We start from the raw sequence: 25,455 nt of genomic DNA, 5'->3' as shown, positions 1-25,455 counted from the left end.
GATGTCTTCGACCTTAGGGAATGTGATGCCTTACCCCCCCACCGGGCCTCAGACTGTGCGATTGAAGTGGTAAAGGACTGCACATTAACCAAGAGTAAGATTTACCCTATGAGCGCTTCCGAGCGCACTGTCCTCCGGGACTTTTTGGACAAAAACCTCGCCAGAGGGTTCATTCGCCCTTCGAATGCCCCAAACTCGGCCCCCGCGTTTTTCGTCCGGAAAAAAGAGGGCGACCTTCGCCTGTGCATTGACTTCAGAAAGCTCAATGCGGTTACCCAGACCAACGCCTATCCTATCCCATTAATATCCGATATTTTGGGACAATTACAGGAAGGCCGTGTGTTCTCTAAATTAGACTTGGTGGAAGCTTACTACCGAGTCCGTATCCGCGAAGGGGATGAGCACCTCACTGCCTTCTCTAGCTGTTTCGGAATGTATGAATTCCTTGTGATGCCGTTCGGATTAAAAGGGGCCCCGGGGGTCTTCATGCAACTCATCAATGAAATCCTACATGACCTTCTATATCGTGGGGTGGTGGTCTACTTAGATGACATTCTCATTTATTTGAAAACTATGGACGAGCATGTGGCTCTGGTCAGGGAAGTTCTGCAACGCCTGCGTAACCATCAACTTTTCGCAAAACTAGCTAAGTGCGAATTTCACCAAAGCAAACTCACGTTTTTGGGATACATCATCTCCCACCAAGGTCTTCGCATGGACCCCGCCAAAGTCCAAGCCGTCCTCGATTGGACTCCCCCCACCAACCAGAAGCAAGTACAGCAATTTCTGGGATTTGCAAACTTCTATCGAGGATTCATCCCTAACTTCGCCCAGGTGGCTCTACCCATTACGGACCTACTGAAAACTAAGGGAAAAGTAAGCTCGGCTGCCTTGCCCTCCGCAAAAATCCTATGGACTGAGCAATGCCAAGCCGCCTTTCTGGCCCTCAAACGCCTCTTCACTTCGGAGCCGGTGCTACAGCACCCAGACCCAAATCAAATGTTCATTGTGCAAGTCGATGCTTCCGATGTAGCCATGGGAGGGGCTCTCCTCCAGCAAGGACCGGATGGTCTTCTTCACCCTTGCGCTTACTTTTCAAAAAAATTTGCGCACGCTCAATTAAACTGGCCCATCTGGGAGAAAGAGGCCTCAGCAGTTCATCATGCACTGACTCTATGGCGACAATTCTTGGAAGGGTCTAAAGTCCCCTTTGAGGTTTGGACTGATCACAAAAATCTAGCTGCCCTCACGGGGTCCCATAAGCTATCGGCGAAACAACAACGGTGGGCGGAGTTCTTTGCGCAGTTCCGTTTCACCCTGAAGCACGTCCCTGGGAAGCAGAACGTTCTCGCGGATGCCCTCTCCCGTTTACCACAATATCCGGTAAAACTCGAAAGACCCACCAACTCTCTGTTCACCCCTATGCAACGTGGGGCTCTACCTATGCTGGCTGTGCAAACTCGATCCCAGCATCAGCACACCTTACCCAACGTACAAGCTCCGCCAGCCCAACCGACTGCCCAGCCGCCACCGCAACAAACCGGAGTTCCCGCCCTTCCTACCCCTCCGACCGCCCAGCCGCCTGCAGTCTGCGCGCCGCCGCACGTAAGCACTAGCCCCATAACTGTTTCTAAGATCTCCATGGCCGACGGGGGGGCCCCCTCCAAAATCCCCATCTCCGAGTCCTTTTTAACTGTCCTTCGGGACCAGTGCCTTTTAGAACGCACCGCTCATACCCTACCTCCTGGTGTTTTGGAACAAGGAGGCTCCTGGTACAAGGACTCGAAATTGTATGTACCCAAAGCTCTCCGAAAGGACGTTTTACATTTAGCTCATGGAGCCAAAACAGCTGGGCACTTTGGGTTTCTGAAAACCCTTCACTTATTGCGCAGACAGTTCTGGTGGGGGGGAATGCGTTCCGATATTGACTCCTTCATCCGCAGCTGTCCCGTTTGTGCCGCTGCGAAACGATCGCAGGGAAAACCCCCGGGACTGCTACAACCTCTTGAAACGCCCAGCAAACCTTGGGAAGTGATTGCTATGGACTTCATGACTGATCTCCCTCTCAGTGGGGGTAAAACTGTGTTGTGGGTTGTTACTGATTTGTTTTCTAAGCAAATACATTTGATTCCATGCGCAGGGATCCCCTCTGCTCAGAAACTGGCCCGCCTCTTCGTGACGCATATCTTTCGCTTACATTCGTTTCCGCGTAAGATAATTTGTGACCGCGGAAGTGGTTTCGTTTCTAAGTTTTGGAAAGCTTTCCTCAAGTTGGTGGGAGTGGAACAAGGGTTGTCTAGTGCATACCATCCTCAAACCGATGGTCAAACTGAACGTGTCAATGCTGTACTTGAATGTTATTTACGCTGTTATGTTAACTACCACCAGGATAACTGGGTGGAACTGTTACCTTTAGCAGAATATGCCTACAATAATGCCATGCATCAATCCACAGGTTTTAGCCCATTTTTTGCTGTGTATGGACAAGATTTCAGTCCCATCGCTCCTGCAGATGATGTAGAGGGGGAGGGGAACCCCGACATTGCCTCCTGGGCACACGCCCTCCGTACCACTTGGCCCTGGCTCGTTAGCAACCTCGACCGGGCCAAACGTAAATACAAAGCGCAAGCTGACAAACATCGCTCCCCCGGGGGTGATCTGCAAGTGGGTGCTTTGGTTTACCTTTCCACCAAAAATCTCCGTTCCACCCAACCGTGCCATAAGCTCAGTGCTAAATACATTGGCCCTTTCCCCATCACCCGGGTCATAAACCCTGTCACGGTGGAACTGGCTCTCCCCAAATCCTTGAGGCGTGTGCATCCTGTTTTCCACATTAGCCTCCTCAAACCCCATGTTGCTTCTCCACAGTGGCATCCGGACCCACCTCCTGCGCAACCCATCATGGTGGGGGGGGAGGAACACTTCGAAGTCTCCAAGATCCTTGACTCCCGTGTTCACCATGGCAACCTGCAATATTTAGTCCGTTGGAAACATTTCCCCCCTGCCTATGACGAATGGGTGCGCGCACGGGATGTCTCCGCCCCCGACCTCGTCGACGCCTTTCACATTGCTTACCCAGATAGGCCAGCCCCCTTGCGAACTGGGAGGGGGCCTTGAGGGGAGCAGAATGTCAGGCTGCTATCTCGGTTTCGTTATTGCCTCTGTCTCTGCGCTGTATTGTCTGCCCCCCAAGGTCGCATACCTAGGCCTGGGAACTCAGCTCCTGGGAAACTGTATTCAGCCTGTGCGTGTAATCTCCCGCCTTTCCTGCCTTATAATATCTCCCAGCTAGTGAGTCTCTCATAGCTGTCATTTTATTCGTTTGCACTGTATGCCTATTTGACCAGTAAAAGCCATCTGTTTGGACTCTATCTGACTTTGTGGTGATTTCTGGTTCTGTGGGCCAAGGGCTGACAATATAGATTGAAGAGATAGGGAGATAAAATACATCCTTGTCTGACTCATTTGCCAATTGGAAACCATTCAGTTTCTCCGTATTCTGTTCTAACTGTGGCCTCTTGTCCAGAGTACAGGTTGCGCATTAAAACGATCAGATGTAGAGGCACATGTGCCACTACTGTCAATATTACCCCGAGTGGACAATAGGGATTCCTCAAAATATATCAATCAACACTTATTACGATCAAGAGATAAATCAACAACAATTTAACAGCACACTTTACATACAAATGTAAAATGAATATACAGGGGTTAAAATTAATAGCCTTATTATGCTGTAATTAATTATACATAAAGGTTATTAAAAAATTGGAATATCTGTTTTTTTATGGACAAAGTCTCTGCACAGAATTTGGCCACTATAGAGGTGGTCTCATTGGAGAAGTCTGCAAGGAGGAGATACAGTATGTGTAGAATTTTTCAGATCTTCCTTGGAACTTGGACAGAGTAGGGGTGAGATATGTGGAATGGGTGTCCTTGTGAAATGGACAATATAATAACACATGTTCCATAATTTCAGCTTTGTTCAGTTGGCAGGAACACAGACGTTGAGAGTAGAGGATACACAAATATCTCCCGTCCAGTAGTTCTGAGGGCAGGCAATTAAAACAGGGTAGGGTTAAAGCTCTGTGGTATTTGGGGAATTCTAAAGCATAAAGATGGTTCTCTGGCGCAAAAAGTTGGCTATGATTCCCTACTGCCAGATGGAGATGTGCCTGAGCTCTATCAGCATGAAGAAGCTGTATTGCTAAGGGGAAGAAGCCGAGATATTGTATTTTATACTCAACTGCATCTATCCAACCTGAGTGGTCGCTACCTAATATAATTTAGGAGGTTAATCTAGATGGGTTAAGGTTTAGCTTGAGCCAAAAACATATAGCTTGATAGCATCTACGAGCTTAGAGTGACATCTGCAGATATGAGGGTTAAAGGCCAAGAAGGGGTTTGTAAGCGATAGCCAGTACAGTGTATTGAACCTGGTAACTGATGAGCAGCCAATGTAGTAACTGCAAAATGGGGCTAATATGTATTGTCTGCCAAGCTTTTGATAATAACTGAACTGCCGCATTCTGCACCAACTGGAGTCTCACAGTTGACTTTGAGGAGATGCAAAAGTGTATTACAGTAGTCTACATCTCCATGTTAGCGTGACAAGGATCTAGGAGGCCAGACTCACTAAGTCAAGGTAGAAGGCCATCTTCTAGGCTAAACTACGTTGGTAGAAAGCATTTTTTTTGTAGCTGCATTAACTTGCTTCTCCAGTAGTAATGCTGGATCCAGTATTACCCTTAAGCTGTTGACCGAGTCACCAAGGGTCAGCTGAACCACATCGAAGGTGGGAAGCACAATGTCCTTCAAGATCTCCCCTTTCCTAATGAGCATTACCTCTGTCTTGTCAGGATTTAGTTTCAGTTTGTTCACTCCTAACCATTTAAGCACAACAGATTCAGGACATCTACCGTATCACCAGGAGATGTGGGTAAGGAGATACAGAATGATTGTCAGCAGCAGCATATTGATGATAGTCAACTCCAAACTAGTGTCTTAGCTATGTGATTTAATAGTAAATATGGAAAAAGAAAGGAGATTATATTACACTTGAAGGAGTTGGTACTAGGTCATGGGATTTCTGTTAACATAGCTCGATAAATGCCTTTCACTCTGGTCACTACCTCCCTTCCTTGAGCCTGCCATGTAACCCAGCATTTAGGAATGCACTTCTAACGATGAGAGAAGTGAAGCTGGAGAACTCTGGTTGTCCCAGACCCTTCATGGTGAAAAGGGAGATAGATTGTAGGGTAAAGAGTTGGGTGGATGAAGGCATTTGCTTTTTTTCATGTAACTTCAGGTATTTTTGCTTCATACTTAAAAAGAGAAAGGTACTTCAGGCAACGACTTACAGGAAAATGTTAGTTTCTCAATGAAATTCACAGAAACAGCTTGAAATGCCTCCAGTGGTAACATTTTGTTACTCTAAAGTTGTAAATGGTCTAGAAATACAGAATAATGGAAATTTACTTCATTTACTGTCATTATAGTTATGTGAAAGAGCTTAAGACACTTGCTGATTAAGGTTTACTCAGCTGTGACATTAACTTCTGGCCATTACTGCACAGCTCAAATGATACTGGCCTAATTTATTTTGGGTTTGTTTTATTTTGACATGCTAGATTGGTTCAATAATTCTTTGGTGGCTAATCAGCCTAAACCTGCTTAATTTAAAAACAGCATCTAAAATCCTAGCGCTAATGGGTATGGGGCCAAATTTTCTTTATGTTAGCACAGAAAGACAAGAAAGTTAATCTTTTCTGGACTAAATACTGTTGCTAATGGTGATTGTTCACTTTACTGCTTGTGTACTTGAGATGAACTCCAAGATATATTTGCCTTGTGTCATTTGAGAATAACATGCACCCATTTAAGTTATTGCTTTTTAAAAGCAAAAGATAGAGAAATGACAAATAGGAAATGAACGGAGCATGCCATCTTTGTACTGGTGTGGGAGGCAGTAACTTGAGTCAATCAGGTTATATGTGAACATATTGGGTGTTTAATATAAATTGTTCTCATAAGAAAGCTCCCAGTACCCATGGGATAATTGCTGTTTGTTGTGCAGTCTGGAAATGTACTTTGTTACCATCTGTGGCTGTAGTTCCTGCCATCTTCTTTTACAGCTGCTTAGGCATCTTTAAACTGTTTCTCATATTCAAATATATTACGATAGTAGTGCTCAGAGCGCATTTACATAGAAGTGCTTGATAAATGATAATTTTTTAAAAAATATTTTCTATTTCTGCCTGGCCTTTTGTAGTTTTTAATCTCGGCCCCAGAAAATGCTCTACTGTCTTCATTAACTATTTTTACTTTGAATGTATATCTTCACGGGGGAAACCTACTTATTTCATTTTTTAAAACAGAATGCTTATATTGAGGCACAGGGTTATTAAATTAGGGGCTGATTCCTGTGACCAGTTTGGAAAGTTTATGTTTCTGCTGAATAATCATGTCACCACTATCAGGGAGGGATGGTATGGAGAGGGAAAAATGGGTTAAATCCATCAGTAATTTCCACTGACAGATTTCTGATAGTGAAACGGAACTTTGTAATTTCTCTCTTCTCAGTGGAGTCTGAAATGCTTCCCAAAGTGCTGTTTCCAGGAGACAGGTGATCCCAAGGAACAGCATGATTGGGAATGTGCAGTTGGAGGAGCAAACTGGAAAAAGATTGCCCCCTTCCGTTAGGAGGAATTTACCTCTGGGTCCAACCTGATGTCCTAAGAAAGCACTATTAGTAACTGGAGTTGCAAGATTTTCTGTTGGTCTGTGCTTCCCTCTCTCCATGGAGGAGGCTAAGAGGTTTCATGTTACTGAACAAACTGGGATTTCTGCATAGAGATCATAACAAACCACTTAATATGTTACAGTTAACAAATCTGATACAAATCAAGGTTTAGCATCCTCACATAGGACTCACTATCAGTTGCTGGGCAGAATGCATTAAGGCATCACATCAGTTTAGTCAAACCAGTGTGGTGTAGTGGTTAGAGTATTGGACTAGGATCTGGGACACACAGGTTCAAATCCCCACTCTGCCATGGAAGCTTTCTGGGTGATTTTGGGCCAGTCACACATACTCAGCCTAACCTACCTCATAGGGTTGTTGTGAGGCTAAAATAGAAGAGGAGATAATGATGTAAACTTCTTTGGGTTTCCATTGGAGATAAAAGTAGCATATAAATGAAGTAAATAATAATAAAAAAACATAATTTATTAACTGTGGGTGATCCTGACACCTGAATACAGACCAAAACAGAAGTCTCGTAAACATTACTTAGTGGTAGGGTTGCCACGTGGGTGGTTTCAGTGGGCATTTGCCCACCAATCCACCTAGCTGCTGCGGAGCAGCAATTGCGTGTGCGCATGACCACCTGCATGCAATGATGTCACTTTCAAGTTAACCCCTGAAGCGCCGCATCGCAGTGGTGCTTCCAGGGATAAACCTGGAAGTGACATCATTGCATATGCGCAACTGCATGCACACATGGCCGCCCCATCCCCGCCCCTAAAACCTCCTGCTAATCAAGAGGGGGGACCTGGCAACCCTACCTTGTGGTGAATCATGGAACACGAATGCATAGCATATTGTTTTCAAGTTCCTGCTGGACATATGAAACAAATTACCAAATTGAGGTGCATGACCTAATTGCTGGAATCAATTTATTAATCTCCTTCATGCAATGAATTGTTCATTGATAACAGCGGTCACACAAAAACAGGACCCTTGGTTCACTTAAGCTTCCTGTTGTAATCAGGTAATGCCTGAAGAACTATTGAGCTATGTAAGGACAGATCAGAACTTTGAGAAATATGAAAACAAAATATATTTTTTCTTTCAAATTCTGTTGAAGGTGTTGACTATCATTTCCATGCAATTCCATTTGCAGGTGTTAGTGGCCAACATCCTGAATACATACTATGATATGCAGACCACTGGGGATGTTCATAAAACCTGACATATTGTATTTTTCTCATTTCCTCATCTTCTTATTCAGTTTGTTGTTTTCCTGGTGCACTTCTTTGGCTAATATCTATGCTACCAGTAGCTCAACAGGGCCTGCTTGCTCGCCTCCTTGCCTATGCTTCTGCTGTAGCACACTCAGTATCTGTTGTAAATATTGACCAGACCAAACTTTTGAAGAGTCCAAGAAAAGGAAAAAAACTTCTACAGTCAAACAGTAAAATTTGGTGCAATTTAAGAGGGTGGGGATCATATGATTTCTTACATACTGGTTGTCAAAAAACCTAACTAAGAACACTTTCTTATGTGACACATAATGAGAATATTCAGTTATTTGTTCCTTATGTAGTTTCCCAGGTTTGGTATTGGAAATGCTGCAATTCTATAAGCTGACGTTTCAGAGTGAAACCCAAAGTTCAATTTACATTAATCCAGGGGTCTGCAACGTGGTGCCCGTGGACGCCTTGGAATCTGCAACAATTTCTTAGTGTGGGTGGGGCTCCTGCCCAGCAGGGCTTCTGATTGGCCACTGGAGATCTGAATGGCTACATGAATTAAAATGATGCCTTTTTGGAAGCAGCTGCCACCACAATGTTGGTTTTATTTTCTCTCACTCCTCTGTCACCTGCATTTGAACTTCCTCTCTCTGTGTATGTGGTTGGCTCCATCTTCCTTGGCAGCCATTTTGTGGCTGTGCTTACTACTCTGTGTCAGAAATCTAAAGGTGATCACAGGTTCAAAAGGTTGGGGACCCCTGCCCTAATCAAATCAATGAAAATTAAGTAGGTAAGCATTTGAGTCCCACTGATATTAGTGGGACTGATCATATCTAATTTCCTCTGGATTATCCTTTGTGAGAATCCTGCTGTTTTTCAGTGTTTCTCTGAAGTACACCACCTGAGAAATAAGAATAAGAAGTCTGATCTGATTCCATTTTGATTTTCTTCTCCCCCTTGCTTCTTTGTGGCTTTACAAAAAAAGTTGTGTGACTTTTTGTGTTACTAATTCATACTTCCATGGATGTGGAAACTTCATTGTGGACCACGCTACTCCTTTTCCATTTACAAGAAGGAATATATAAATAATTAGTTAAATTGTTTTAGTACTAACATCCAGGCAGTGGGTTTTTCAACTTCTACGACACTGAAACTTCTGTAGTACCGAGAGCCAATATATAAAATATATATGTGCCAAGACATTTTAATTCAGAATGCTCAATTTACAGTCTTAGAGGCAGACAAGACATCTTTTAAAGGTGCTAGACTGCATTTTAACACAAGAGCTGAAATGTGGGCTAATGCATTACATGGTGATTGAAAGGACAATATAACTCTTAAGCTGAAAATGGATATATGTTGGATGGCTTATCCCTTAAATCATAAAACCAGGTCTTTCTTTTTCTTTTTCTTTTTTGTATGTGTCTAAGTTTGTCACTGCAAGCCACCAACTAAAAAGTCACACTTGCTGGTGTTACATGCTAATGGACTGCAGTCCCCTGAAGGCCTGATTGTGTTGGGAGGGAGGGGGGGGGGAAGCAGATGAAGCACGCTTCTACATTAAAGCACTCAGACCTCAGAGGTCACAAAACCTCTTATTCTGCTCAAGGCTTCTGGGAACATGGAGTGTCCCAGTCTTTCAGCAGAGTAATGAATGTCACTTGCTGACTAGCTATTTTTTTTTGTCAGTAGGGAACAGTGATGCTCAGTATAATGAGCCGGGAGCCGGCATGCCAAATAACACAGGTCCGACCATGCTTTCTCTCTAGTTAGTTATGAACTTCAACTTTATTTTTTAGAGGGACTCATATTATGGTATGTACTAGACGTGCCCCATAGTGATTTTCTCTAAAGGTTGATAAGTGCTGTAAATGCATAGCAGAAAGTCAGAGATCAAGGAACTGAAAGTGTGCCTTGTCTGAACTCCAGAGAGCCAAAACAGGTGGGCAAGAGTTATTATACAAAAGAAATGTTTCCAGGGTCTCTTACCTCAGGACTTTTTCTTTTCAGTAATTCATAGCACAGTATTTGCTATGAGCATGGTGCAAGATGACTTCCTTGTCCTTTGCACTGGGCAGCTGGTGTGTGCTGCAGAATACAATTGTTCGATTGAATAAAATAGTTCCTTTCAGGAATTATAAAAAGTGGACTCCATTGACAGAATATGCAAGTCTGTTCATATTAGCTATGACAGGTGGATTTAGATTCAGGGGATCTAAGTGTCAAGCTAAGCTGATATAATAACCTGGAAAGCCCCTAGAAGGCCTGAGACTGAGTTAATGAGTTGCACCTGGAGGGTGACTCAGCCTAATGAGTTGCACCTGGAGGGTGACTCAGCCTGTAACACTAATTGCTGCATGGAGATGGCATCTGTATATAAGTATTTGACACCATGAGTCTAATGTTGGGAGATAGTGGTGGAAGAGTGTGTGTATAGCACTGTGAATAAACAACTGCATTTTCTACAAGCTCTACTGGTACTGGTGGTTATTCCTGGGCGTTGGCACAATCCGCCAGCTCCCGCAACATCCATAGTAAATGTTTGTTTACTACCAGGTCAAAAAGTCTTCATCTAAAGTATTCTTGAGAGCCAACACGGTGTAGTGGTTAAGAGCAGCAGACTCTAATCTGGAGAACCAGATTCGATCCCCCACTCCTCCACATGAAGCCTGCTGTGACCTTGGGTCAGTCACCGTACTCTCAGAACTCTCTCAGCCCATGCAGAGGCAGGCAATGGCAAACCACCTCTGAACATCTCTTGTCTTGAAAACCCTACGGGGCCGCCATAAGTCAGCTGCGACTTGATGGCACTTTCCACCACCAAAATATTCTTAGTGACTACTTTGAGATTCTCAGGTCTTAATTCAGTGATGACACTCTTTACTTTCAAAATTGCAAGTAAGTAGAAGAGACTGCAGCTGCTATTCATCATGCCCTGTTCTTCCACTGGTCCATTTGCCCCCTCTTCCCCTACCTACTGTTGGGCAAAATTAGGACCATGCTTGCTTCAGTGAGTGGTGAAAAAGGGTACTGAGGGAGGGAATGAATAGAAGGCCCAGCTTCAGCATCCTCTACTGCAGCCTAAGGACTTTAATGGTAAGTGTCTTGTAATTGGGCAATCTTACTCTTGCTGATCATTCCATATTGTCCAGGATTGGGTACTCAGAGCACAAAGCATGAACATAAGGGTGCTATTGTTGGGATAACAGAGTATTTAGGGGTAATGCTTATAGCCAATCCAGAACATCTGTTGTGAATTTCTGGAAGTCATTAATTTTGGGCCTTGTTATGTACTGAAACTTTATAATCATTCCAAGGAATTTTTGGTCTACATATCATGTTTGTTCAATTGCTTGCTTGTATGATATTCCACTTAGGTTCAATTTTACCTATCACCATGTCTAGTGAGGTTAATCTGTGATGTAAAGTTATGGATTATTATACTGAATTCTACAAAAGCACCTCCCATATTTCAATTTGATCCTGCAGTGGTTTATTGCCAATGGTGGTGACTATCACTTTAAGAATTTCTAGACTATTCTCTAATATCAAGTAATCGTCTAATGAATTCCTGCAACAATTCTTTGACACACGGAAGTTAAATATTAACACTTTAAAGATAATGAACTGCAACGGTTAATTATTTGATGAAACAATCACCGGATCATGGCGGTACAAGGATTTGAATCCAGGTTTCTCAGGCCCAAACTGTTTGCTCTCATAAATAAATGTGCAGCTACAACTTGAGGATCATTCTTCAGAGTGGTTACAAATATATCACACTGAACTGATTTATAAACTAATTTTATACTCCTTGCAGATGTTTTTAGAATAAATTAGGCTTCATCATCCTCTAACATACAAACAGCAAAGGTAATAGGGTCAGAACAAACCTCTTTGCTATGATGTGCTATTATTTCAAGATACATCTAGAACAGCAGTTCTCTGCGGAGTGACTTCAGTCTAAGACCGTTGAAATTAGCAGTTTTAGCCTGGAATAACTGTGCATAGGATTGTACTGACAGGATTGTACGGACAGGCTTTTTGAGCATAGCTGAAGAATAATTTGTCTTCTGTTTATAATGTGCACAGAAAAGGGTACTCGTACCAGAAAGTTAGAAATAAGCTCTTTTGACCTATGATGTTTGATAATTGTGTACAATCAGGTATCATGTTGCAAGACTAATCTAGTGTGCAAAAGTATACCTGTAATGATGGGGGTCCAATGACACAAACAAAATATTTTTCATAACCAAAAGGCTTCAGTGCAGATGGATAGTAATAATTTTTTTCCTTTTCAGAAATATACCACTTGCCATTTGCACTTCAATGGTTATTGTCACAGTTGGCTATGTGTTAACAAATGTGGCCTATTTTACAACGATCAGCCCCGAAGATCTCCTAACGTCCAAGGCAGTAGCAGTGGTAAGTCATGGTGTAATATATGAGTGAGGATTTTAGACAAAATAGACCAGGTAATTCTGTACAGCATTGTATAACTCCTTTATTTCAGTGTACTAGATTGGAATAACTCTGTTTAGGATTACAATGTAAGTCTTTAATTGTGTGCAAACACAGAATATGTAGGATGCATGTCTTAAAATTGTGAAATGGGGTAGCAGTTCTTTATAATGAATGACATTAAGCCTTAGTAGTAGCTTCCAATTTTATGGAAGTATCAAGGGGTGCTAACTGATTAGGATGCCTTTTTGCTTCATGGGATTTCAGCAGAGGACAAATGTGATTACTAAAAGTGTGGATTTATGTTTCTCTTTTTCAGACTTTTTCTGAACGTTTACTAGGAAGCTTTTCTTTAGCTGTTCCCATTTTTGTTGCACTCTCTTGCTTTGGGTCAATGAATGGTGGTATTTTTGCTGTCTCCAGGTGAGTCAATGTAAATAGCATTTTATGTGAGGGTAAAGTGATCAGCCAGGATAAAGTCTGTAAATTACAGTGTAGAAAAACATTTTAAATAATTTATATTAGTCAAACCATTGGGCCATCTAACTTAGTTTTGTAAGCTCTGATCAACGCTGTCTCTCTAGGATTTCAGGCAGAGGAAGATTTTTCCCAACACCTTTCCTTAAGGAGGTCTGTATGTAAAACATATGCTTTACCATAGAGCCAGATCCCCTCCCCTGCTAACTTCTTCAAAGGAAGTAAATCAATGACGACTTAATAATGGCACAACTGTACAGGGAATTGTGCATATTTTTTCTCCTTGGCTTATCACGTTGTTAATAACATTGAATGCAACAATGGAAAATTGAATGGAAGCTGCAGAAAAATTCATTACATTTTTTGCACAACTTCCATTTATTTTAATGGGACTTAAACAGAAGTTTCTGGTGGATTTTTGCTACAGTACTGAAGTAATGATTGCTTTGCTTAGATGAGAGGAGGGAAAAAATGGAAGTAATGCTTTATAATGTCAGTTTCTGAAGTCTAAGGTGGAGGCTAGGGATCCATTTTAAAGGCCTATTTCCATGATTTCGGAATTTGTTTTCCTATATTCTTATCAGTCAGAACTTCTGATGCATGTGTTAAATAAGAACAAATAGTACTGCTGAGTATAACTTTTGAATGTGTTTTACATCTTTGGTGAGTTACTTCCATTCATCTTGGTAATGAGCATCTTTAAACACTGTCCAAATTTATTTTCCCACCAGGATGTTCTACGTTGCATCCCGTGAGGGTCACCTTCCAGAAATTCTCTCCATGATTCATGTCCGCAAGCACACTCCTCTGCCAGCTGTCATTGTTTTGGTAAATCATACAAACAAATGTCCCTGTAGAAGGCTGTGCAATATCAGCCTCCCCTGCAGGATTTCAATATAACTTAAATACTTCTTGAATCTCCGTTATTTATTTACATTTCATAGGAAGGCTATGCATGGAGAGAGGTGGGGAGCAATTACAGAAGTGATCTATTTCAGAGACTCCTCCTCTGACCCTGTGTTAGTCACATTTGACTCTTTTTAGGCTGGCACCTAAATCACACCTCATTACGTTTTATTTGAAAGTTTGAAGGAGAATGATTAGTTAAGCCCTTCTCAACGGAATGAATCTTCATGAGTACGAATGCAGACTAATAAAATTCAACATAAAAGCTACACTTTAATGTACTGTCTGTGAAGACCCTGAAGTCTCATTATAGATGCCTTGCAGAGAAAATGCAAACAACAGTAACAGATACTGGGTTATTACTAGCATATTCAGGGCACTGAAGCCAGGATTATTATTATTATTAGTAGTATTAGTAGTAATGTAACAACAACAACAATAATAGCTGTATTCTGAATTCTGAGTTTCTCCCCCCTATTATTTATGAACTGGAGAATTCAAGACTTTATGTGGAAGTAAGAGCCAAACTACACGTTTTTATTGAATTGGGTTTGGCTTCCCTGGACCCAACTTGCTGTCCAGCAGCAGCTGTGGAAAATGTCTTTAAAAAATTAAAGAGAGGCCAAATGGGCTGAGAACACCACCCCAGGTGGCGGAAGGGCTCCTATCCCCCCCTCTGTTTTCTAAATGGAGCAACAGAAATGAGGGAATAACTCCTATTCCCTAAATTTCTATAGATTTGCCTTTTTCTCCTGTTCAATGAACTAAAAATCCAGTATATCAATGGGATAGAAACAAAGGAACGTAGGTATCTTCAGAGAAGCCAGACTACTTATATATGGTTAAGAGGTCTGATACGATGAAACTTGCAGTCATTGTTCCCAGTGGGGCTCTATGGATGATCCAGTGTGTCTGTAGCACTTCCATATGCAGTCAAAATTCTTTGGCTGATAGAAAAAGAGATTAGGAGATCAATCTCAATCATCTCAACCACCAGTGATGATTACTTTAAAACCAAATCAAGTTTTGCCAAGGACTAGTGAAGATGCTTTTTTACCGGTTTGGTTTTTGTAATCTCTAAACCTAAATATAAGTAAAATATCATAGCTGAAGGACTGCCTATTCCCTTATGAACCTGCCTAACCACTACAGTCATCTTTGGAGGTTTTCCTTTGGGTGCCCCTGCCTTTTGAGATAAGGTGGGTAGCAACCCTGGAGAAGATCTTCTCAGTCATGGAACCAAAGTTCTGGAACTCTCTCCTCAGGGACATTAATCTGTCTCCTCTTACCATATTCTGCCAGTGGGTGAAGACTTTTTTGTTTGTTTGGCATTCTCTCAATGATCCCACCTTCCCCTAACCAATGCTTTAATTGCTGTTTTTATGTTCTGTATGCATTTTAACTCGTTTTAAATTGGTTTAATGTTGTGTGTTGGGAAGGGTTGATTTTAATGGTTTTAAAAAATTGGATTTTATCATGTATGTTTCAAAATTGTTAGCCACCTTGTAAGAGTGAATAATAAAAATACAAATGATACAAATAGTACAAATTTTGTTAATATAGCTAAGTTGTTGACACGTACCATCCCAAGAACTAACTAATGATTATTCCATTAAATTGGGGGGACGGGGGGAGGTTAAAGCATGCTGCTTCTACTAACTTGTTAACCTGTACATTTCACCTAAAATTGTTTGTTTGTCAGATTCTAGAAATTCCAAATATGTGGCATTTATATAAAATATGTGGTATTCATATAGGTACTTAAGGAGTTTAGAATGTAATGTAAGTATCTGCAATAACATTTGGGACAACAAGACTCACTCATGCTTTATTTTATCTATTTGTTTTGGCAGCACCCTCTGACAATGATAATGCTCTTCACAAGTGATATCTACAGTCTCTTGAATTTTCTCAGTTTTGCCAGGTGGCTTTTTATAGGATTGGCAGTTGCTGGGATGATTTACCTCCGATATAAACGCCCTGATATGCCTCGTCCCTTCAAGGTAACCTCAATAATGTAATTGATTTGCATGAACATGTTCTCTACTATTCCTACTTCCTCCTCTCCCATGAGAAAAGGGTCACTTTCTGAGTTACCATTTAACGGTTTCTTTATAGTAGCATAGTTTTAAAAGATTAATATTATATTAAAATATATTGTTAAAATATTACAGTAAATGGAAAACAAATAAACAGAACAAAGTTATACCTCTGACAAGACTTTATTATCAGGACTAGTCAAATTCCAATATACTCTGAAGGGTTGTTATTGGTCAAACAACATAACGTTTGTTGGGTCTGTTCCTTCCCATAAAGACTTATATGATTATTCTTTTTCATATGGCATCTCATGCATGCAGCTATTTTTCTACGGGAGAGAACAGATTCTTTCCCAACATAATGACAAAAACATACAAGGCTTTCTCAACAAATTGCCCCCAATTACTTCATTTTTTAAAAAAAAATTACTGCTTTAGATACTCCTGAACACTTACCAATAAACTTAACATCACATTGTATCCTCTGATATCTTTGATATTTTAAAACCATATTTTACCAAATAAGAAATTTTAATAAAACAATACATTATATTAGCATTTAGTATCTTAAAAATTGAATATCAAGATTCAGTCTGTTTCTGTATAAGATCTCTGGTTAAGAACAAATTGTTAATCTTTGCATTTATTGCGCAAGTGCAACATTCTGTGTTGTTGGGGTTAGCAGGAAAGAATGTGAAAGTAAAGATCCTTGAGGCCCACATTTATATGATGCACATGCAGCATCATATAAATGCGGGCAAGGAAGAGGTAACCCCCTGCAAAGAACTACTTCATAAAACTGTACTGGAAAATCCTGATGGTGATCCAGACCAACGGATTCTGTTGATCAGAAAATTCAAAAGAAAAAGAAGAAGAGTTGGTTTTTATACCCTGATTTTTCTCTACTGTAAGGAGTCTCAAAACAGCTTACAATAGCCTTCCGCCGCCCCCCCCCCCCCAACAGGCACCTTGTGTGGTAGATGTGTCTGAGAGAATTTTGAGAGAGCTGTGACTGGCCCAAGGTCATCCAGTGGACTTCATGTGGAGGAGTGGGGAATCAAATCCGGTTCTCCAGATTAGAATCCACCACTCTTAACCACTACACCATGCTGGCTCAGAGGGCAACACAAGGGGCCAAACAAGGGTGACACTGGAAATTTTATATGTGGAGCTGTTGTCCTTTCCCTGCTTTAAATAGTACAAAAACAGCATGGGGAGAAGTCCTAACCCCCCCTTTACCTTGTGCCATGGTCCCAGTCTGAATTGAAGCTGCCTAACCTGCTATTTTAAAAAAACCACCAAAACAAAACAAAATGAACAACAACAACAAACAGGACTACCCTTCATAGTTCTCCCAACATCACAAATGGTTTGGCCCTTAATGCTTATAATATTATAGTACTCTGGAGAAACATTTCTGAAACAGGCTTTGCTAAACTATGGTGGACATACTTGGGCAGTCTGTTTCTGTACACACTGACCGCAGTTCCAATCCACCAGCACAAAATATACTTTTCTGAATTGAGCACACCCCTGAATGAGCCACTTTTTAAAACATGGGCCATTATTAAAAGTATTTAATATGCAACAATAATATTTCCTGGATACATTATGTAGGGTTGGATCCAAAGAATCCATCCATTATTCTATGGGCATCTGTCAGATGAAGATTCTCACGTATGGGAAGAAACTCTTTGGAGCTAACCCAGTGTCTAGCAGGAAATGCCCAAATTACATACCTTTTGGGTGCTGTGAGTAAAAGAAAAAACAACAACTTCAGGAACAAAAGCATCTGTTCATTAATCAATAATTCCCATTGATTTTAATGTAACTTGCCTGACTTTAAGGGTGTGCTTTGGATTACAGCTGTGGGCAAGCACGCCAAGTAGAACAAAGCTGAACAGAAGTTCTCAAATGCTCAAGGCATTAAAGCAACTAAATAATACCTAGAGACTCCTATAGCTAGTATCCAGTTGGCAGCATCAAAAGATTTTTCCTTAACAGAGAGTCATAAAGAAAGCATCATTTTTCAGCTTCAGCTTTCAATCTCAAATTGTTCCCCCCTCCATTTAAAAAATTGCCATGATAAATATTATCAGTTGTGATGACAGACACACACATTTTTTCCAAAGAACTTGATGCTATTGACCATTCTTATGCATGGTTTTTAATTGGATTTCTCCTACCAGATTTTGACCCCCCCAAACTTCCTAGTTTTTATAGGTTAAAATGTAGCCAGCAACCTGGGCATCTTGCTCCATTGCACAAGAGATTTCAAAAGGCAATGATCCCAGTCACCACCTTTGCCTCAGTTCCTCCTATCTTCAAATCGAGCAAAGGACTAGGAAAGGGAGGTCATGCTGGAAAACGCATTTACAACTTTCACACTTTAAAGGCTTTGTAGTAGGGTAGTATTTTTCTGGGTAATTACCAGTAGGCAGCTGCTGGAATGGTTACTGCAGAAAAGTGCATTTTAATTTTATTTCTTTAGTTTCTTGCATTTGGAGTGCCTGAAACATACACCTGTATGTTCCACGGGTCTATAGTGGGCTGCTGTGTTTTCTCCAATTTACACTTCATGGAACATTAAATACTGGTATCGTTCAATAGCCAAGGTCAGTGCTATTGCAATAATGTTTTTTATTTTTATGTGTGTTCCAGGTGCCGCTCTTTATTCCTGCTCTGTTTTCCTTCACCTGCCTCTTCATGGTTGCACTGTCACTTTACGCTGACCCTGTCAATACTGGCATTGGCTTTGCAATAACATTGACGGGTGTCCCTGCTTACTACCTCTTTATCATATGGGACAAGAAGCCAAGGTGGTTTAGGCGACTCTTGGGTAAGTGAATGTAGATCGAAGATCATTCTCTCTTTTGTTTATTTCCGGGAGCATGGCAGTCAGTCTTGAAAGCAGTGTGTTGATCTGAAATTGTTCTTACCTTTTTATGACTGCTGCAGTGAAGCCTCTCCCTTTTATTTTTGTGCATTAGCTGTTTTGTGTGTTAAAATTAATACACACTGAACCGGACCTCTGAGGATGATCTTAGTAAGCAGGTGACCAAGTGTGAGAACAGGTGGTCCTTGAAGGACCCTGGACCCAGGCTGAGAAAACCTATTAATGCATACTGCACAGGGAGGAGGAACCAGTTAGTAGAAACTAAATGGCAAGGATCACAATGGAATGTTCTAATGTAGACACACCCTTAAGGATATGTAACTGCCATTTGTAATCACTTCATATTAGAGAATAATTTACCAGGTAACAAATGTTTCTGGTTAGCAGTTTGTCTTCAAAGTCTGTAATCTTGAAAAGCAAAAGTGAAGCTTCCTTTGCTTGAAAGAAAACAAGGGAGCTACACATTTAATGCAACTGCATGCAACAAAGCTCTGGAGGCTGCCGCTCATAGGGAAAAACTGTTTGTAGATGGGAAGATTTGGAGCAAAGAACTGGTAGAAAGTGTGCATCACCTTTCTTCAATCCATTGCTTCTCTTGTGTAAAAGACTCTCTGGCCCCTGGTGGCACCTGGAGATCTCCTGCTATTATTATTGATCTCCAGATGACCAAGATCAGTCCTCCTGGAGAAAATGGCTGCTTTGGAGGGTAGACTCTATAGCATTATGCTCTGCTGAGGTCCCTCCCCTCTCCAAACACCACCCTCCCCAGGCTCCACCCCCAAATCTCCAGGTATCTCCCAACCCAGAGCTGGGCACCCTACCCACCCCCATGGGGATTAAGGTATTAGTTTATCCTTTCAAGGATACTTCTGGAACTGCACTGAGGGGGCAGTCACAGATGGAGACAATCTTAAGCAGGTAAAAGCAATGGGCAGGTCAAATACCAGATGACCCTGGGCTTCTCTGTTTCAGACCACCTCCTCCTGAAGCTGATTATCCTTACATGAGGCAGCCTTGTTCCATGTATTCCAAGGCAGTTAGGTACTGATTTTGAGCTACCACTTTTTCTTTTTGCTTAGTGCTATTCAAGTTTTGCTACTATATATTTTTTAAAAAAATGAGTTTATGTCAATTAACATAAAGATTTCATTGGTAGTATGAAAGTATTAGTGCATTATTTTGAAGAAAATGGTAGCTCCTCCCATATGGATCACACTCATATAAGATGGTTTAAGAGCCGAAAGAATTTCAAGCACTCCTTCCCTGGAGGTTTTTAAGCAGAGGCTAGATGGCCATCTGTCAGCAATGCAGATTCTGTGACCTTAAGCAGATGATGAGGGGGTGGGCATCTTGGCCATCTTCTGGGCATGGAGTAAGGGTCACTGGGGGTGAGAGGTAGGTAGGTAGTTGTGAATTTCCTGCATTGTGCAGGGGGTTGGACTAGATTGGACTAGATGACCCTGGTGGTCCCTTCCAACTCCATGATTCTATGACTAATGAAAAATGATGCTCATCACTTTCCTTCACTATTTAGATTGTTTTTATCATGCTTTTCTTCCTGATGGGGACCCTAAGCAACTTATAAAAACATACTTCTACACAAATTTATATGAAACAGTACAAACAAACAATAGACAAAAAGTAAACAATACATGCTGGGTTGATGCCCATCAGGTTAATCCACCTGGCCAAGGCAACACACCATGTAATCCATAAGCTAACAGCTATATGTACCCACAGTAGGAAAAAAAACCCCATATACTCAGCCTAGGTATTTCAAACATCTTCCCTTAATTCTCACTCTTGCCTATGATATGGCTTCAGGATCTATATCATTATGCAGCCAGTAACATAAAATCAGTTCAAACGTTTTGTGCTCATAAGACAGGAAATCCCAGTAAGCAACGTGTTAGTCCCAAATAGATCCTAAAGAAGTCAGTACTACATTACAGTACTAATTGTACATCTCCGTGAAAATACAGGCGTTGGAGTTTTTCCTTCCCAGTGTTCAAATAGCCATGTCAAAAAAAAAAACAAGAGTTAATAGATGCAATGCTATCATATCTCCGTTCTTTTTCAGATGCAGAAAAGCAACATTTCCCCACAAGCACTAGTATAAATAAAAAAGAATTTACAATGAAAATGTATGATGCATTCTGTGAGAATCACTAGTGCCACTGAAACGGATGTCTGTTGCAATTTGTTTCTCTCCATCTGGGAAAAAGACGGCAGAGGAGATCTCATTTTTTATTTGGTTAACTGGATTTCCCAAGGCTTTGGATCATAGTTTCATGAGTCTGTGTGGCCACAGGATGCCAGTATTGAACCGTTTTATTGAAGCAAGAAAAGGATCCCTTCACCATGGTTATTACGCAGACCTATTTTTTGCTGGCTAGTGGCAATGCAGATGATTCTTCTAACCCTGTGGGAAGAAAAAAATCAGTGCTTTCTCAGCCAGGAGAAAAGCCAAATACCAGTAAATAATACCAGCATGTATAGGATGCTTAAATAATATTCACAGACTTTCCTTGGTGGGTTTAACAGCTTGTTCATTTTTCCTTTGTGATTCAAGTAGCACAAAAATTATGCCAATGTGCTATAGGAAACGTTATTGACCTTTACATTTCAATTGAAGACCTTTTAAAACTTTTGGTACCTTGGACTCCCTGCAGTTTGCAGATTTCTGTTGGCAATAGTTGGGTTGGATTAATTATTCTAGCTGCTGTTCTCTGTTTTGTTGTTTTATTATTATGGTTTATTTTGAATTTGACTGTGAACTGCCTTGGGGGATGAACTGACAGAGAGCTGGGATGGAAATGTTTTAAATAACTACATAAAAATGAAGAAGAAGAGTTGATTTTTATATCCCACTTTTCTTTACCTTAAGGAGTCTCAAAGTGGTTTACAATCACAATCCCATCCTCTTTCCACAACAAGCATCTTGTGAGGCAGGTGGGGCTGAGAGACCACTGAGAGAGCTGTGACTGGCCCAAGGTCATCCAGCAGGTTTCATGTGGAGGAGTGGGGAATCGAACCCGGTTCTCCAGATTTGAGTCCACTGCTCTTAACCACTATGCCACGCTGGTAGGGAGTTGATTATTTGATAGGCAATTCAGAATGCTCATAGAATCCTACCCTTTAGTAATCCTTAAGAGCCCCGTGGCGCAGAGTGGTAAACTGCAGTACTGCAGTCCAAGCTCTGCTCATGACCTGAGTTCGATCTCGACGGAAGTTGGTTTCAGGTAGCCGGCTCAAGGTTGACTCAGCTTTCCATCCTTCCGAGGTCGGTAAAATGAGTACCCAGCTTGCTGGGGGTAAAGGGGAGATGGCTGGGGAAGACACTGCAAACCACCCCGTAAACAAAGTCTGCCTAGTAAATGTCAGGATGTGACATCACCCCATAGGTCAGGAATGATCCGGTGCTTACACAGGGGACCTTTACCTTAGTAATCTTTAGTGATGCTAATGACTGTCAGTTAATTTGAATCAGCGGCATCTTTGTTCATGCGCAGTTTTGGAAAAACCAAAGGCAAATTTGTTCAGCAGGTGTTCACAGCTGTTGAGCATGAACCAAATAGGCTGGATTATTGGCTCATGTCTGATTGAAACCTTTAAACATAGTACATTTGACTGTCAAACATGTTTATGGGGAAACTCGTAGTGTCCCTCAGTTGACAATTACTGTCCTTATAACCACATATTTTTTCCTTACACAGGCCTACTTCGGTAACAACATTTAAAAGTGTCAGTGAATTTATATTTGATTTAAAAAGTGATCTTGAACCCTCCATTCCAATGCATTAAGGGGAAAAATCTGCCTGGAATGGTGATTTGTAATGGTGAAACAGTTCAGAGGAAAGGCCTAAATTTCATCCCTCTGCCACTCTCACTTGTCCCAATTGGAAGAAACCATTCATTTTTTGAGGGCTCTCCCAGCTCCCACGCTATGCATTTACATAAAATATATAATTTGGATTAGGGCCTGAATGACATGCTTTGGTCAATGTATGTTTAGCACGGATGTCTGAAGTTCCAAGTTATTGTGTATAATTATTTGCCATTCTATTTCTTAATGGACCAAGATGATAGTATTATTGTATTTTCAGCTGACAAGCCAATGTAATATTAAATTGACATGCTTTTTTCTTAAATGTTCTCTTAAAAGTCTCTTGTATATTCTGTTTTACAGACTGGACAACGTTATCATTGCAAATAATCTTGGAAGTTGTTCCTGAAGAGGAGAAGCAGATATCCTGATCTTCCAAGCCTTTGGAAGAAACAAGAGTTGAACTGTCATCCAGTTTGTTCATTCATAGAATCAAAGAGGTGGAAGTGACCTCTAGTCCAACCCCCTTCACAATGCAGGGAATTCACAACTACCTCCCCCTCCACACCCTCAGTGACCCCTACTCCATGCCAAGAAGGTGGCAAAAAACCTTCTGGGATCCCTGGCCAATCTGGCCTGGAGGAAAATTGCTTCCTTACCCCAAAGTGGCAATCAGCATTACCACATGGGCATGTAAGAAAGGGCCACAAGAGCCAAACACTTATGTAATGCTTCCTGCCCTCTCTCTCATGATTTGCCTAAATTCACAGAATCAGCATTGCTGTCAGATGGCCATCTAGCCTCTGCTTAAAAACCTCCAAAGAAGCCCACCACCTCCCAAGGAAGCTCCACTGAGGAACTGCTCTAACTGCCAGGAAGTTCTTCCTAGTGTTTAGCCGAAAACTCTTTTGATTTTATTTCAACCCTTTGGTTTTGGGGCAACAGAAAACAACTGTGCACCATCCTCTATATGACAGCCCTTCAAGTACTTGAAGATGGTTATCATATCACCTCTCAGTCATCTCCTCTCCAGGTTTCTCTCCATTGGTCAAGTAAAAGGGCTTTCTCACCACTGAAGCTAGAAAACCTGGGGAAAGCCCATGAGCACTAGTTTTAGATTTTCTGATAAGGAACTACAGATGGAACTGTTGGATGGTGACAAGCATTTTTAGGTGTGGTTATCTGCTACTATAGACACATTGACAATAGTCTTGAAAGAAGATATTAAGAATACTTTGTGAAACAAACTGAATTTTCTCTGTTTATGAGAATTTAGTCAATGTGACATGACATTCCCTTTACAATATTGTGTCATACGAGGAATGCTGTGTTTCACATTAATGATTTTTCTTGTAGTGCAAATGAACATTTGTTTTAAAAATGTTCAAAAGTAGCTAGTAATAATAGGAGTGACGATATTTATTGGGCCCTAAGAAATACAGAAGTATATAAAAACTGATAATACTATTGTTCTTACTTCATTTCTCTTTTGTTTAGCTGAGAACAACTAACACACATGCCAAATGCCTTATACTGATGTAGCTACAGCAGCATCTTGTGCTTGAGATGATTGCGGCAGGTCGGTCCTTCTGAATGATGTCAGTTGCAAATTAATATCATGAATACATTACACATCATGGGCTGGACTTCTGTGCAACATTACTGAAGAGACTGGTAGAAGTGGACCTCTCACCTCTCTCTTTTCAGGAAGCTGATTGCTAGCCTCAAAAGAAGTGATCCCAAAGGTGGGGGCACCTGGGAGGACAAAAAGCCACACAACATGGCCAGCTGCACTAAAAAGGGCAAAGTGAGGAGAACTGTCCTTCTTAGCCTCTTTTGTCAGTGCAACCTACTAGTAGAATAGGAGTGAGGGGTCATTTGCCACCTTCCCTTCCTATGTTTAGCTCCCTGCGTTGAATGGCCTTTCGTTCACATTGGTCTCCCAACACTTGGCATAATCTTTTTGAAGTTCACTGGTGGCTACTGGGGGAAGGGAGAAGCAGGTTTTATCGTCTTCCACCTTCCTCTAATTCTGGTGCTGCATAGAACCTAGCCCTGCATTACATATTTTGGATGGTAGAACCTCATGATGCTTTGATGACTGAAAAATCTCTGTCTAACACTCCAGAGATTTTTCAGTCATCAAAGCATCATGAGGTTCTACCATCCAAAATATGTAATGCAGGGCTAGGTTCTATTATCTCCAAATTAAGACCTTGCCCTGATATCACTTTTCATTTCAATGTTTTGAACATGACCATTGTGCCAAATCTGGTTGTGATGGCTGTTGCTTTTGACCCATTTTTCTACACCAGCAATCCTGAGAGGGTCCCATGAGCACAAAACCTAATTATGTGTTGCCCAAAGCAGCAGTATTGCTGACTGATATTACAAACGTATTGGAAAATATACAGCTCATAGAATTGGGCCAGAAGAGAAATGCCGTACCTGCTAAAAATGTGGTAATACAGTGGTAACTGGACTGTTATTATGTTCTTTACAAAAAGCGAGGTACCTAAGAATCTCTCATGATGGTTTGGTAAATCTAGAGTTTTGAATTTGCTGGAAATACTTCTCTCAGTCTGGAAACGAATTACCGAGTCTGCTCTCATTATATACTTCCAACCTCTTCCCGATAACAACAAAAACTCATTTGAATTATGGCAGCTACCGGTGCATTGGTGATTTGCACTGGGATCTTTGAGATTATTGCCAGAATCCAAGGAACCATGCAAATAGTTTGTTGAATGCACTGGAGAAGTTTGTCTAGAGTTTTTTCTCTAGTAGCAGGTCACAATTTTTGAAAGTGAAGAGAGTCTTAGAAGGTAATTTGTGGTTTGACATCTGTATATACAAAGAAGGGAAAAAAATTACCA

General features: G+C 41.3%; 1 protein-coding gene across 1 annotated transcript in view; it reads left to right on the top strand.

Moving 5' to 3' along the window:
- Positions 1 to 23,031, top strand: part of SLC7A11 (solute carrier family 7 member 11) — a 73,304-nt gene extending 50,273 nt beyond the window's left edge. Inside the window, exons 7-12 of the mRNA XM_056855206.1 lie at positions 12,276 to 12,399; positions 12,755 to 12,858; positions 13,644 to 13,740; positions 15,672 to 15,821; positions 18,519 to 18,696; positions 22,943 to 23,031. Coding sequence (XP_056711184.1) covers positions 12,276 to 12,399; positions 12,755 to 12,858; positions 13,644 to 13,740; positions 15,672 to 15,821; positions 18,519 to 18,696; positions 22,943 to 23,010 — 721 coding nt within the window. The 3' untranslated portion in view covers positions 23,011 to 23,031. The remainder of the gene's footprint in view (positions 1 to 12,275; positions 12,400 to 12,754; positions 12,859 to 13,643; positions 13,741 to 15,671; positions 15,822 to 18,518; positions 18,697 to 22,942) is intronic.
- The last annotated feature ends 2,424 nt before the right edge of the window (positions 23,032 to 25,455 follow it).

This window comes from Euleptes europaea, chromosome 9 (genome assembly GCF_029931775.1).
Source record: "Euleptes europaea isolate rEulEur1 chromosome 9, rEulEur1.hap1, whole genome shotgun sequence".
Classification (NCBI taxonomy): Eukaryota; Metazoa; Chordata; class Lepidosauria; order Squamata; family Sphaerodactylidae; genus Euleptes; species Euleptes europaea.
The sequence above is the reverse complement of the archived record's forward strand: the minus strand, read 5'-3'. Positions and strand labels throughout refer to the sequence as shown.